Source organism: Ambystoma mexicanum, chromosome 9 (genome assembly GCF_040938575.1).
Source record: "Ambystoma mexicanum isolate Mex_15411 chromosome 9, UKY_AmexF1_1, whole genome shotgun sequence".
Classification (NCBI taxonomy): Eukaryota; Metazoa; Chordata; class Amphibia; order Caudata; family Ambystomatidae; genus Ambystoma; species Ambystoma mexicanum.
The window spans coordinates 550,397,611-550,413,322 of NC_090931.1; the positions used below are offsets into that span (position 1 = coordinate 550,397,611).

The 15,712-nt window shown below is 42.4% G+C and overlaps 1 protein-coding gene across 15 annotated transcripts in view; it reads right to left on the minus strand.

The window, feature by feature from the left end:
• Nucleotides 1-15,712, minus strand: part of DHX40 (DEAH-box helicase 40) — a 1,529,377-nt gene that overhangs the window by 1,055,271 nt on the left and 458,394 nt on the right. For all 15 annotated transcript variants that reach the window (XM_069615133.1, XM_069615132.1, XM_069615130.1 and 12 more), the window contains one exon: nucleotides 2,906-3,025. In XM_069615133.1, coding sequence (XP_069471234.1) covers nucleotides 2,906-3,025 — 120 coding nt within the window. The remainder of the gene's footprint in view (nucleotides 1-2,905; nucleotides 3,026-15,712) is intronic.

A 15,712-nucleotide genomic window follows, 5' to 3' on the forward strand; every position in this document is an offset into this window, starting at 1 on the left:
TCAGCTTAACCTTCATTCTGACTCTGTTGGCTCTCTCCATGACCACCAATCTGGCTTCAGAGCTGCGAGAAGCACGGAAAATGCTCTCCTGAACATCTGTGAAGACTTACTCTCCAACCTTGACTCTAACATTCCCTCTGTCTTCATCCTACGTGGATCTCTCCTCTGCTTTCGACACGGTCAACCATACCACCCTGCTCAATCGTCTCCGTGACAACCTGGGTATCACCGATCAGGCTCTGGCCTGGCTGACCTCTTTCCTCTCTGATCGTCCTTCCCAGGTACAACTTGGGTCCTTCCTATCTTCTATCTCCCAATTTACCTGTGGTGTTCCCCAGGGGTCTAACCACTCGCCTTGGCTTTTCAACAAATATCTGGCAACTCTCGACTACTGCATTTCCATTTTTTGGTCAAATTTCCAGTGCTATGCTGATGACACCCAACTCATTTTCAGGCTTCCTTCAGCCACCTCCTCTCCTTCCCTCATCTCGGATTGGCTAATCGCCATTCAAAATTGGTGTGCCGCAAACGATCTTTGTCTAAATGCCAAAAAGACTGAGATCCTCCTCATTGCTACACCTTCACCATCCTTTCCCCTCACTCTCTGGCCAGCCTCCCTTGGCCCTCCTCCTACCCCTACGTGCGGGGCTAAGAACCTCAGGGGCATCTTTGACTCCGCACACATCTCTGATGTCTCTAAAAAGTCAAATTTGTTACTACATCTCCTTAAAGTTACTCTGCCTTTCCTTCCCCCAGAAGCTCACTGTCTCTCAAGCTCTGGTTCTCTCTAGGTTGGACTACTGTAACAGCCTCTTTCTAAATTTAGCTACCTCCACTCTCCGACCCTTTACAACTAATCCAGAACAAGACTGCAAGACTTGTCCTTGGCCTCAAGCCCTGGGATCTTATCTCTCCAGCTCTGAAATCCCTTCATTGGCTCCCAGTGGATACAAGGATAACATTTAAAACCCTCTGCATTGTCCACAAGGCTTTCTGGGACCTGGGTCCAAAATACCTTCAAATATCCCTCTGTAATACCTCCCCTCTCAAGCCCTTCGCTCCTCTTCTTCCAACTCCCTCAGGGTCAGCCGTTTTTCAAAGAAACGAGATGGAGGTAGATCTCGGTCTTCAGCTGGGGCCTCCCTTTGGAACAGCCTTCTTGCCACCTTGAAACTTGAGGAGAGCCATCACCGGTTCCAGAAATAGCTCAAGACCTTCCTCTTCGCTTCTTCCTTTTCCCCTCTTCTCCCCTGCTAACCTGTTTTCTCTCTCGGCACTATGCTCCTGGCCGCCCTCTCTTCTTCGGCCCAGGTACCTGCACACCCTGCCTCTTTCCTGCACTGCCTCCGGGCCACCCCTTGCATTGGGGTCTGTATCTGTACCCATACAGTCCCCACCCACTTTTCTTCTTCTGCACTTATCAGATACACCCTATCTGACTAACCTAGCACTTAACCACTTGCTGGCTGCACTACCACTGCTTATCGCCTTTATTTATTTTTACTTATTACTATTTATTCCCTCCTCTGCTCCGCGCTTTTCCACTTTTCCCCCCTTCCATGCACTTTCCCCCCTTTTCCCTTTCCCATGCACTTGCGCGCTCTTAATGGCACTGGGCCTAGTAAGATCGTTGTTTTTGTTCCCTCCCCTGTTCCCCGCCCTTTGCCTGGTCGCACTCTGAAACACTTGTGTATGAGCGCAATATAAATAAAAGGATCTATGTGATTATTGCGACGGCCGAAAATGTTGACTTTTTTAAAAAACAAAAAAACTTTACACCACATATATATGCGGAGACCCCCCCATATTAATATTCTATTCTATACACCCCCACATAAATATGTGGTGTAAGGGGGGGGGTCCAAAAATGTCAACATTTTGGGCTGTCGTAATTGTGGGAGGCCACATTCTGGTACGATTCCTAAATAAAATATAATTTCATTTCATAAGAGTATGAGCCAAATACACTGGTCCAATTCATGCCAACCCTGAAAGTATACATCACACTAGGCCTTATGTAAAAGTAGCATATGATAATTGGGCCTTGGGAGATTGCTTAGACAAATGATCTTCTAGACCTTTGGGGAGGGAACAATATAATTCCGGAAAAATTGTACTAGGTTATGAAGAGTCCCTAGATCACATTTAAATGCCTCATATGAGAAGACAGTTCATAAAAATACATTTTGCATTCTCCCATTAGCGCGGTCAATAAGTTATTAACGGGAAAATGAGTGAAAGCTGCCCATTTTGTAAGGCGGTAAAGGAGTTGCTTCAACACTTTTTTTATTTGTCCCACATATGCTGATTTACGAAGAATCAATATGAAATTCTGACTTTACAATCATGGCATTAGAAGTGTACATGAGGCCAAATTGTTTTACCAAATGTCCATCTATGCAGTGACAGCATATTTATATAGAGAAAGGCTACAGAGTGTATACATAGCAGGGATCATTATAATTTTTATATAAAGCTTCTTCCTCCAACTGTGGACTGTAATGAATTTACTGTAGTGAGGTCATACAGATAATTCTATGGAATTAAATGTACATTGCACAGATTGGTAACTACCAATTGTATAATCTTTCATGAACTGTGTATGTACTATGGCAATGTCTTGAATAAAACTATTTAAAGAAGAAAAGAGACTATTTGGACACCCACTTTTGGCCCAGCTGATCACCATGAAGTAATGGGCAGACTATGCAAACCACACAAGGTCTGAGCGGCATTGGCAATCTATAGTATAACACTAGCAGTAAGCAGCCGAGTAGCCCTGAGATAACATTACTATAATTCAACGGCAGGATCCAATAGTCAAAATCACATTTCACAAATATATATTTTTTTCTTAAATGCCCAGGATAGCAAATATATTACTCTATGAACAAGAAATACTCACAGTGCTCAGACTTCGCTCGTGAGCTTCATCCAGTATTATCGTGCTGTACTGTGTAAGATCAGGATCTGCAAGCACATGCCTCAGCAAGCAGCCATCTGTCATGTACTTGATGGCAGTATCCTGCAGAATGAAAGAGTTTGTTCAACAGTGACATGCATTATAAATTGTTTACGTGCCGCCTTAGCCAACTTTTAGTCAGCCCAGCCTGTTTAACAGTAAACCCCATTTACTTTGCCAAAAAAACATCTTCAACACTTAACCTCTCTACTTTCACTTTGTCAGCCATTTAGTTCTTTGTGCATTTACTTCTTACCTTCACTTCGTCTGTATATTTACATGATCAAGTTGGCAATGGATATTGTATGGTTAGTTGTAAAGTTAGTGTTGGGGTCAAGCTGGGGTTAGGGGGAAGAATATGGGTTAAAAAAGAAGGGGGGGTGAGGGGGTTTCCCCCTGCAATGACGAAGTGGATGTTAGAAGAAATGAAAGACTGAAGAAGTCAAGTTATGAAGAGGTAAATGTGAAGAAGTGAATGTATGGTGAAGGGAAAGCTGTAGAAGTAAAGACATACATCCAGTTGAACACGTTTCCCACTTCCATCACTGAAACCACCATGCTTTGGTGCGCACAGAATCGCATTTGACCTTGAGGTGGCAGTAGACTGAATTATACATATGGAGCAACATGATCCTGATCGGGAGGTTAGCTCATGTGTTAAGCGACTGCCTAATACATGGGGCCGGGCTGCACACTGAATGTTTGACTTGCAGCCAGGCAGACTCATCTTCCAAGGTCAATGCATGGAGTCCCATTAAAATGAGTAACAATAACTGCTTTACTTTACTTCAATAAATTTGTATTGCGCAGCCATTGACCCTTAACAAGAAAGCATGAGAGACATGCTAAAGTTTCAGTCTGGAATATAATAGGATCAAAAGTTATGCAAACAAATGGGTCTTAATCTTTCTTTTAAATACATCAAACAATTCAATGCTGCGTATACCAGGCGGGAGGTCATTCCAAGCCTTTGGAGTCATGGCATAGAAGGCAGTGTTAGCGACCTTCACCGTCCTGCATCTAGGGATAGCGGGAAGATTTTGCTGACCAGGTCTCAAAGACCTGACCTACGTTTTGTTTACTAGAAGTTCACCCAGATAAAGCAGCATTTTTCCCCGGAGACACTTCTGAATGATGGAGAGGATATGAAAAAGAATACGTGATTCAATTGGTAACCAATGCATAGCCCGCCTCGTTGAGGTAACATGATTTCTGTGATTCAGCTTCTTTATCACCCTTACCGCTCAGTTTTGGACTACTTGCAATTTGTTACATGTAGCTTTGTCTAGTCTTATCAGGAGGCTAGAGTAATAATCAATTTTTGGCCATATAATCGCTCTCGCAATTGTTTCTGCGCTTTTTTGCGATATAAACGGTCTTAGACGGGCAAGTAGTTTTATGTAGTAAGTACATGATGATGTAATACTGCTTACGTGTGATCTCATAGTAAGATGTTGATCAAACGCTACTATTAAGGTTTTGACTTTTTTCGGGTGAGCGATCTTCACTTCTCCTAAAGCAAAGTTCTTTTAATTGTGTCCATGTTTTTGTAGAGGATGTGGAGAACCAATCACTAACAATTCCGTCTTCTCCCTGTTAAGTGCTAGCTTGTTAGAGATCATCCATGATTCCACTGGGGCGTAGATCTTATTGATCAGTAGCATGTCTAATTCATAGTTACCAGTTAGAGGGATGACACATTGTGTGCCATCGGCGTAATTCATGAAATTTACACCTTCATGTGCAAGCATAGCAAACAGGGGGGCGGTGAATATGTTGTACAAATATGGTGATGTACAGGCACCCTGTGGTACACCCATAATTTGAAAAACAAAATGTTGGGCACGTCGCAGTGCGAAAGAGAGGCTGTGCTTCTCCAGCGTTGCTAAGCAACGGTATCCATTTTATGATCAGGCATTGCAGTCAGGCGGAAGAGCCGGCGCTGAAGGCCAGCTAAAGGCTCTGTTTGCCTCTTGTTCACAGACAGGCGCCGCGGCTCAGGCTCCTTGTCTGACAACATGAAGGTATTTCTTCTCATCGAAACCACCTCTATGTATTTACACTAACACAGGACGAACTTCCTGATACAACCACCCACCTCCGAGTTCTCACGCCCTTATCCGCTGAAAAACCAAGCACCGCATTAACTATATGCACAGGTCAGGACCAAATCAGATACCGCTCAGTCACTGCAGAAAAGCTATTCTGCCCCCCCCGTATGAAATTCACTATTGCTTCTTTACCAACCACAGTGCCATTTGACAATATATAGTAATTCTATAAACACTGATAGTCTGCAACGTCCACCTGCCTATCTTATGCCCTCTGCACTGCCCACTGAACCAGCCTACTGGTCACTCTGTGCACACTCCAGCCAACAATGAAATGGCCTATGTTATTTGGTTTCAATTGCATTCTATTGTTTAGTACAACTTCTTAATGCACACGTTGTGCCCACCACCTTAATTAATGAAATAACCTACTTTTAGCTAGTATCTACTGCATAGCATTGACCAACGAAATAGCCTACTCTCACCCCGATCCTACTGCAGTGTATTGATCAGTACAATAATGGATTAGTACTTTCTACACAAGTTGCATTATCCTTTTGCTCACAGCGTGCACATTATATTGCCTTTTGAAATAGCCCATCCGGCTACTCTATGTTAACCACACCAAGTACTGAACCAGCATACGGCTCACACTGAAATGGAATATAGTAGCCCTTACCAATCTTAGTCCACCTTCCACCCACCGAGCCACCACTCCCACCCCTACCACAAACAATCTTACCAAACCAGACACTACCTCGTACAATTGCCAATATAAAGACAATTCCAAGAAAACCACCATACCTAAATCTAACCTCAAAATCAATACTCATACCACCAACCAAGGCACTACGCCAAGCAAAACATCACCAAATACCACTCCCAAAACCACTCTCAAAGACACACTCATTGATGCGCGTTCCATCGGAGACCATGCCATAGAAATCCACGACCTCATAGTTGACCAAAAACTGGATATTCTGGTAGTCACTGAAACATGGCTACACCCCACTGCAGGCCCACTCCAAGCTATCGCTATCCCCCCCAGATTTCAATATCCTTAGAACAGACAGGACCAATACCCAAGGAGGCGGAGTCGCATTAATAGCAGAACCTCGTTGCAAATCAGAGCCTGCCCGATGGAACAAACCCCAGGCTACCAACTACTACTAGTTAAATTCACATCCAACCCTTAAACCACCACCAACTTCATAGTAATGTATAGGGCACCAAATAAAAATACTCACCCCAACCTGGACATCCCCCTATTACTAACTCCCCTTATCAAACCCAACACTAAACGCATAATTCTCGGTGATACGAATTTAGGCTTCGATAATCGTTTAGATCTTGAAGCATCAGCCTTCCACTCAGCTATGGTAGACATGAACTTCGTGCAGCTGATTAATGAACCCACCCACACCAAATGTAGAACACTGGATTGGCTCCTCTATCTTAACTCACAGGTCACTATCAATTCCATCCTCCCCGTTAAGTAGTCAGACCACTCAGTCATCAACTTTAAACTGAACAACAACAACTCAGGCCACACCATCTCCAAAAAGCCTGACACCTTTGAAACCAGAAACATCAAAAAGCTCACAGCAGATAACCTTTCCCCTGTCCTGAATGAAGCCCTAGCCAATATGACCCCAAATACCAATAACTCTGCTTACCTAGCAGAGCATTACAAACATAGCCTCACCCACACTATTGACCTACTTGCTCCCATTGTCACCAAAACTCGAAGGTCAGATAAACGATCCTGCTTCTGGTTCAATGAAGAACTAGTCACCCTTAGACGCATAAAAAGATCACACGAACACCTCCATAGGAAAACTAACACTCCTGAATCAGCTAAAGACTTTGATGAAGCCAATAGAAAATACAAATTAGGCATAATCACCCAAAAAGCTAATGCCTTTAACCTACGTATCACCAATTCCTCTTCAGACAGTAAAGAACTGTTCTCTATCCTTAGAGAGCTAGAAAATCTGTGCCCAATTAGTGCACCTACCACTGCAAGTAAAGAATGGTGTACCACCATACAAGCCGCCGTATCATCCAAAATCTTACTACTACAAAAACAAATTGACAGCAAAAAGACATGCCTAGCAGGAAAAACATCACCTACCATCAGAGTTAACCTGTCTAACACCACCCCCTGCACTCCTTTCCACTTCACACCAGTATCAGCTAAAGAAGTGCTAGATACTATAGCGAAACTCAAAGCTTCCAACTGTAAAGAAGACCAATTTCCTTCACACCTAGTCAAACTCTGTGCCCCTACCCTAGCAACCATCATCACTGAATTTGTTAACGCCTCCTTTCAGACCAATACAGTCCCCATCAGCATAAAAAAAGCCTGGGTAACCCCCCTCCTAAAAAAAACAACCCTAGATCCATCAATCCCTACGAATTACCGACCTATCACAACGGTACCGTTCCTTCTGAAAATAATAGATAAAATAGTGTACTCCCAAATACAAAACCACCTAGAACACCACCAACTACTGGGGGACCGACAGTCTGCATTCCGCCCTAATCACAGTACCGACGCAGCCCTTCTCGATCTGAAAATCCAAATGGATGCCACCAGAGAAGCAGGCAAACTCTGCCTACTAATGCTGCTGGATCTCTCGGTGGCTTTCGATTTCGTTGTCCATGATAAACTCTGCAACACTCTAGCTAATCTTTTTAATATGGCCAAGGACGCCACCAAATGGATCAAATCCTTCCTAGCAGACAGGACATCAAGAGTATCCATTGGCAAAGAATCAGCCAACCCCATACCAGTTCCCTTAGGCATCCCGCAAGGCTCATGCCTATCCCCCACTCTGTACAATGCCTACACAAAGCTGCTTTTTGCAGCCCTGGATTCCATGGGTGTCGTCTACACCAACTTCGCAGATGACACCCAGATCCTTATCCCACTAAAGGAAATCACGAGCAAGACTCACGTCTCATCAACCAAATATACTCACTTATATAAAACTGGATGGCGAATAATAGCCTTTGCCTCAATGATGACAAAACTGAGCTACTCATATTAGGTTCATCCTCTAAAATTGACTCAATCAGCCTATTTATAAATCATTCATCATTGATGGCACCCCAATCCCATTATTCAAAAACAAGTCAAGACACTGGGTGTCTACCTAGACGCTTCCTTATCCATCTCAAAGCAAGTAAACACACTAGCCTCTTCCACCACCTACACATCCAAACTCATTACCCTAAGCCGTAAATGTCTCTCACCTAACAACTACGTCACATTAGCAAGAGCACTTATACTATCTAAGTTCGACTATTGTAACATCCTATTCCTTGGCAACTCCAAAACTGGCATAGCCAAACTTCAGCTATTGTAGAACAAAGCCCTCAGAGCCGTCCTAGGCATAAAAAAATCTGAACACATTTCCAATATCAGGAGAGACAATCACTGGCTCCCTATACAAGCTAGGATACTATTCAAAACCCTAAACATTACACATAAATGCATTGCTAACAAAGCGCCCAAATACCTCATCAACACAGCCAATAAGAAAGACCAGACCCCTCAGATCCAACAATAACACTTACCTCGATATCCCAAGTTATAAAAGAGAGAAAGCGGGAGGCAGCAGCTTCAAAGTCCTTGCGTCTAGACACTGGAACTCACTACCCACCAACATCAAGACTGAAACTTCCTTTCCACAATTAAAAAAAAAAAATCACTGAAAACTTGGTTATTCAACCAATACTAGGCCAGCCTAGAACCCTCACCCTCACTGACTAGACCTCCACCATCCAATTGTATATACATTGTAATTAATAATACCACTGTTTTTTGTATTACTATGTTTTATCATAAAGATGTATTCAACCACTGTCTGTAACTACGCCATGATACCTCCGGGTCTGAGCGTATAACAAATGTAATAAACAAACATAAACAAACAAATTAATGGGGGTTGATTCTGCTTCACCAAAAAAGACTCTGCATTCTCGATTATTAAGAAACGAAGAGATCCATTGGACTGCCAGCAGTGAGAAATTAGCTACCTCCTTCAACCTGGTGGCCATAATAAGGTGGTCCACCGGGTCAAAGGCGGTCGACAAGTCGAGCAACATCAGCAAGGAGGCTTCTTGTTTATCCAAGCATGCTAGGAGCTTGGATTTAAGTTCCAAGAGTGCTGTCTCCGTGCCAAAGCGAACTCTAAAATCTGACTACTGGTCATGTAGAACTGGGTATTTTCCAAGGTGCTTGGCTATTTGTTCGTAGACCACACAATCCAGAATTTTCAGGAGGAAGCTGGTATTAGTAATAGGGCTATAGTTTTTAGGTAGATTCACATCTAGTCCAGGTTTCTTTAGTATTGGCATGACCCAGGCGTCCTTCAAAATTCCTTAGGCACAATCCCAGTGTTCAGAGAGGCATTGATAAAGGTGCAAATGGTATGAGGACAGGTTTTAATCATCCTGGCTGTATGAATATCATTTTTGCATTTAGTAGTTTTGAGATGATTAATTATATTAGCCTGTTCTGTAGTAGTGATTGATGTGTATTCAAAGACAGGAATGGGGGCCATCTAATATAGGACTCCTGTGTATCAGAGTTGTCATCTTGGTTGTGTTTTTTTATCGCTATTTCATTTAAGATATTAAGAAGTTTATCTTGCATGGCTTTTTGCATAGTGTTACACCATGCATTATACTTATGAACCAAATCTGAGTTTGAGGAGCTAATACATTCCTGCTCCTTCAGTATTTAAAAAAGTTCCTTGGAATCCAAATGAGCTTGTGTTATTCTAGTGTTAAAGGAGTTTTTTTTGCCTCAATAATGGCAGTTTTATCATTTTTAGCTGCTATCTTGTATTCCATTAGAGAGTCTTGCGCCCTTACATATTTCCAGGTATGGAAGAGTTTGAGAGTGAGATTTTAAGCTTTGAAGTTCAGGAGAAAACCATGAGTTGCGTTTAAAATACCTTCCTTCTGTGTTATACTTTTTAGCAGTACTAATGCATTAGAGGCTGTGCTTAAGTTGTCTGATATGGCTCTTGCCAATATTTCAGGGGTATGCCTGTTAGAGAGGTTATTTAGCGGTATGATTAACGGTTCAATTTTAGTGGCTGTGATACTTTTTAGGTTGCGGGTGGGGATATTTTTATCCCCATTAGGTTTCGGTTTGTTAAGAAGACTGGATATTACGGTGAAACCTACAAATGAGTGATCCGACCAAGGACATGGAGAAACTATTATGTCACTGGTTTTCACTTTATGGCAAGCAACCCAATCAAGGACGTGCCCTAAATTGTGAGTTGGTTCATGAATAAGTTGCCTAGTGCAAGACGTAACTCGTGAGCAATAGGATCATCCATGTGGTCTAGCCAAAGGTTGATATCCCCCATGATCATGTAGGTTTCAGGGAGGAGACTAGGAAGCTCGAGAGATTAGATAGGAAGTCTCCAGATGACGTTGGTGGTCTATAAATAAGAAGTACATTCAGTGTAGCTTCTGCATTCATGCAGATTTTAACACAAGGGATTCAATTCCTTCCATAACAAACTCATTGGTTTCCCAAACTGTGTGTGAAAGTCTATGAATTAAGGCGACACCTCCACCTTTGTTTTCTTTTCTGTCACATCTAATCATCGCATATCCTTGCGGGATGGCTAAATTAAGTGAGGGGGCTGCGGCCATGTATGCCCATGCTATTACAGTGCTTAGAAGCAGAAGGGGAATACAGCCTGAAGCACTGTACAAACCCCCAATATTTTTTTTTCGTAGTTTTGGCAGTTTCCACCTTATTGGAAAATCGGAATGAAGGGCCTCATTATGAATTAGACGGTAATACTGTTGAGATAGAAATGAGTATATCCTATCCCCCGCTAGGTGCTTTCAGGTTAGGCGAACTCCATATGAAGTGATGTAATATATAAGGGGGAGAAAACCAAACTAATAAACGTGATGGAGAAGCAATGTAGCGCCAACAGTAAATGCGCAGCACTAGAAAGCACATTGAACGAGACTCCATTTTGCTTAGGCCAAAAAGCACAGCCTTGCATGATTGTGCTGCACCCGCCAACCTCCATGAACCCAGTTCACTAGGCCCAAACTCATTCCGCGTGTCCAGTTCTCACGGAAGTTCACGTCCCCCTTGTTCCTCCACTGATGCAGATATTGAGTATCGTTCAGAGGAATGCACCTGCAAGAGTGTGAGACAACTGGGAGAAGAGGGAGAAGTAGTAGAAAGCCAGGAAACCGAGGAGAACTTTTGCTTCCAACCTATTGAGAAGGAAGATATAGAAGCTTTAATACTCAAGTTAAAACCCACTAAGGACTCGGCTTTTCTTATACCAGCATGTACCGCTATTCATTTAGCAGCCAACCTCACCCCTTTTTTAACAATTTTTGTAAATAAATCCCTATCAGAGGGCTATGTTCCACGCTCACTTAAGCAAGCGGTGGTAAAACCGCTATTAAAAAAGCCCAAGTTGGACCCCATGATACTAAAAAATTACCGTCCTGTGGCTAATCTATGCTGGCCTACTAAAATTCTTGAAAAAATTGTTTGTAACCAATTCCAGCAGTTCGTCGACAATAGAGACATCTTGGACGAACACCAATCAGGATTTCGCCCTAATCATGGGACAGAGACTGCCTTACTGGCATTCCAGGATGACCTACTAGAAGCCGCGGACAGAGGAAGCAACACAATACTGTTGATGCTCGATCTGTCGGCAGCATTCGACACAATCAACCACAAAATTATACTCCAACGGATTGGAAGTATAGGCAGAACAGCTAAGGTTGTGGTGGATTGGTTGGATACCTTACTACAAGACAGAACTCAACAGGTGGCCCTGGGAGCCTTCCTCTCAGAGTTAATACAACTGAGATGTGGAGTCCCCCAAGGCTCAGCGCTTTCACCTCTGATTTTCAACCTATATATTTGACCACTGTTTGACATCCTGAGGAAACACGGTCTACGTTTCCACTCTTATGCCGACGATACGCAGATCTATGTGGAGACAGATAATCTGCCGGAGGCATTTGAAAGGATAGACCGGTGTATGCAACATGTAAAAAAATGGATGGCTTGCAACCAGTTACAGCTCAATGCAGCCAAAACGGAGGTAATCCTGTTCAGATCAGAGAACAAAAACAGAGAGGAAGGAACCCACATAACTCCACAGATCTTAGGTGAAAACATCCCTTTCTCTAGGAAAGTAAAAAATCTTGGTTTCATCTGGCAAGAAATCTTGGCCAGTGAAGCACAAGTTGGGGCAAAAATAAAAGCAGTATATTACGCCCTGCGCTTGCTTACAAACGTACTTCCATTTTTAACACCCCAAGATCAGCCAGTGGTGGTGGGAGCCTTGGTAAATGCCCGTCTTGACTATTGTAATAGTCTCATGACAGGGATTCCTATGAAACAAATGTCAAGACTACAAAAGGCCAAGAATGCAGCAGTGAGGTTAACTGCCCACCTGGGCAAATGAGATCACATTTCTACCTCTCGGAAAGCATTCCACTGGCTGATGGTGGAGGACCGTATTAAATTCAGGGTGGCGTGTCTGGTTTATAAATGTTACCACAAACTCGCACCCAGATACCTGAACACGAGAATCCACCAGTATTACCCTACCAGAGACCTCCGTTCAGGAGCCAAACTCCTGCTATGTGTCCCTCGGACAAAATCCACCTCTAAAGGAGACAGGAGGTTCTCTGTGTTCGGCCCCAAGCTGTGGAATCAGCTGCCTTTTGGCATTTGTTCATGCACTATACTGGCAATGTTCAGAAAGGAATTAAAAACATTCCTATTCAAATGAACTTAAGCAACCATGGTCACCCTAAGCCTCCACAGCTAAACATATAACATATAGTTAACATCTGCACCCGAATGCAATTGCTTGCTTTGTGCGCGTAAGAAATGAATCAAAATCAAAATAAAAAAAATCAAACCCCAGGTGCTGCAGTATGGCTATCTCCACTAAACTGCCAAAAGACCTCTAATCCCCACACAGCCAGCCCAGAGCCAGCCCCACACCACTGACCCGACCCCCACACCTTTGCATTCCATGGTAAGCAAGCAACCCCCCCTGTCCCAACACAAATCAAGTGTCCAGAAAAGATCTAAGCATGTACGACAGTATTTCTTCGAACATAAAACACATCTTTTATAACACGAGGTACAGGGAGGGATAAATTAAAGATCAAACCCCGGGTGGATACCTGGAGTGCATGAACTACAATATCAACGAAGCCCTGAATGTGCGGTCAGCGTGACTATTTTATCCTCCTTTCCCCCATGCACGATTTTCTGTCCACGCATGTGCATGCCACAGTGATGGAATAGGGAGCTTAGTGTGTTAGTTCAGATGAAACAATGTATTATACGACCAACCTGACCTTCACCCAAGACTGAGATGAGCCCATCGCACCCACAACAGCAACAGAACTAACCAATTGTAGCAGGCCCATCTATACCGCCTGACCAATCAGTAGTATCAGTTCATACTGTATATGATGACATCACGGTTGCCAGTCAAAGGATCGAATCTAAAGGGTCGACAGGTCAAAGGATCGACACCAAAGGGTCGACAGGTCAAAGGATCTTTTTTTTTTTTTCACATTTTCTTTTTTTGGGGGATCCCCCCCTCTACCCTCTTTTTTTGCTAAAAAACACTTTTGTTCCCTAAACGAAAACCTAAAAAAAATATATAATTAAAAAAATAATTAGATCCTTTGACCTGTCGACCCTTTGGTGTCGATCCTTTGACCTGTCGACCCTTTAGATTCGATCCTTTGACTAGACACCTGACAATCACATGGTCTTTTAAGCTTTGCTTTGGAATAACCAGAGCACTCCCGAGCAGCCGAGTCCTTTGCTGATTAGTGTATTCTGTACAATTAAACCTTATTATCCTTGCAATGCTTTCTCCTGGCCTATTTCCCTAGAGGGTTGTCTTTATTCTGGAGTGTGCATCAAAAGGGACTTGCCTTCAATACCGCCAAACTCATTTACAGTTCTCACCACTCAGCTCTTTGTTTCTACTGCAGGATTATGAGTAGGTTAATGGCGTTGTTAGTATCCAGGTCTGAAGATTATTAGAAGTAAAGTGGAGGATTCACCCCTAGATACAAGGTGGAGGTGCATCCCCCCCTTTCACCGCCAAATTCAGAATGCAGTGAAGCGGAAAAGTGATGGTTAAGTGCCTAATTTCATTACTGCAATTTTTTCGTGCATAACCAAACTCGTAATGAGGCTCCAAGAATCGAGCAAAAAAATGATCTAAGTCTAAATCACTGTTGTAAGATCATAGTTGGGCTATATGAAACAAAGTCTGATATAAGTTTTATTTATGCAAAGATAGTTATGAAGTTTGAGGCAGAAATTAGCAGATGTAATGGTTGGACGGAGAAAGAATTGTTCAGGTTGATCGTATTAAATATGTTGGGTTCGACATATTCAGTAATCCTGGGAAAAGACAGGTGATTTCAGGTTTTTATGAAAAAGCCTTAAAGGCAGTTCCACAGGTGAAAACTTTAATTTTAATTATGGAAAATGTTCTATAATTTCCCTTTTAAAATTGTATAAATAGAACATTATTCCAATGTTGATTTATAGGGTTGAAATACACCACAGTTTGCTGAACGAGGATTTTTATCACCTTGAAGGTTTTATATGGAAGTTTTAAGATTACCTCAGACAATACCTATTTGTGTTATTAGATTTTAACTAGGCTTCTTATTAGTGGCCCATAGCCTTTGGAAAGAACATGTATTATGCTACAAATTTAAAACCTCTCCAGTAAATTCCTTGTTTGCAGATTTTAAGGAAAGGGACGTCAATTGGATAATACCCTTGTTATAAAAAAACAACGGGAACAGTGGAAGAGTGGGATATGGATGGAGAACCTTTAAATGAGAATCCGAGAGTGTACAAGCAAATAGTGTTGCTCACAGACTGGTGTTGTCCATGTGATTCTGTGAGTGGATATGAGCGATACCAGAATTTAACACTCGGGCATAAAAAATTAGGAGTATGCGTGCAATATCTTTGTAAATATCCTTCCTGGAAAACCGGATATACCTTGTTGAGGTTCAGGCTGGACATGTTGTCAACAAGGGTGAATTGTGTTAGATGGAAGAAATTGGATTGTCCGTCTGACAGATGTAGATTTAGTAAAGACGACAGTGAGACACTACAACATCTACTTTAGTACTGTAAAGCACTAGTTGTGCAACGTCTAACCCATTCCAGAAAATATATTCATTTGTATGGGTGTAATACGAGATCTGTAGTATGGAATTTGTGCTGGTCTAAGATGCCCTTTCAATTGAGTAATATATTGTTCCATTTTCTATCTCTGATTAAAATGGTGGAGAAGAAATCAACAAAAGGGAATATGCATCTTTGCCTACACCGTTTTAATTAAACTAGATGAATGACGACGAGAATGTCATTGTATGGTTTGATGATAATGTATATTAATTGTTTATGATGGATTTGTGTAAGGTTTTAACTTGTTTAAAGCTGAATGCACCATTCAAAAAATAAAAATTAGCAGATGCAGTGATCAGGAAAATAGGATGTTCTACTGACAAAAAAAGACGGACAAAAAAACAAAATGTAGAGCATGTTCTAACATACTATCCAAGCTTCACTTCATGCTACAGAACAACTTTTCCATGGAAGCCCCATGAGGAGATA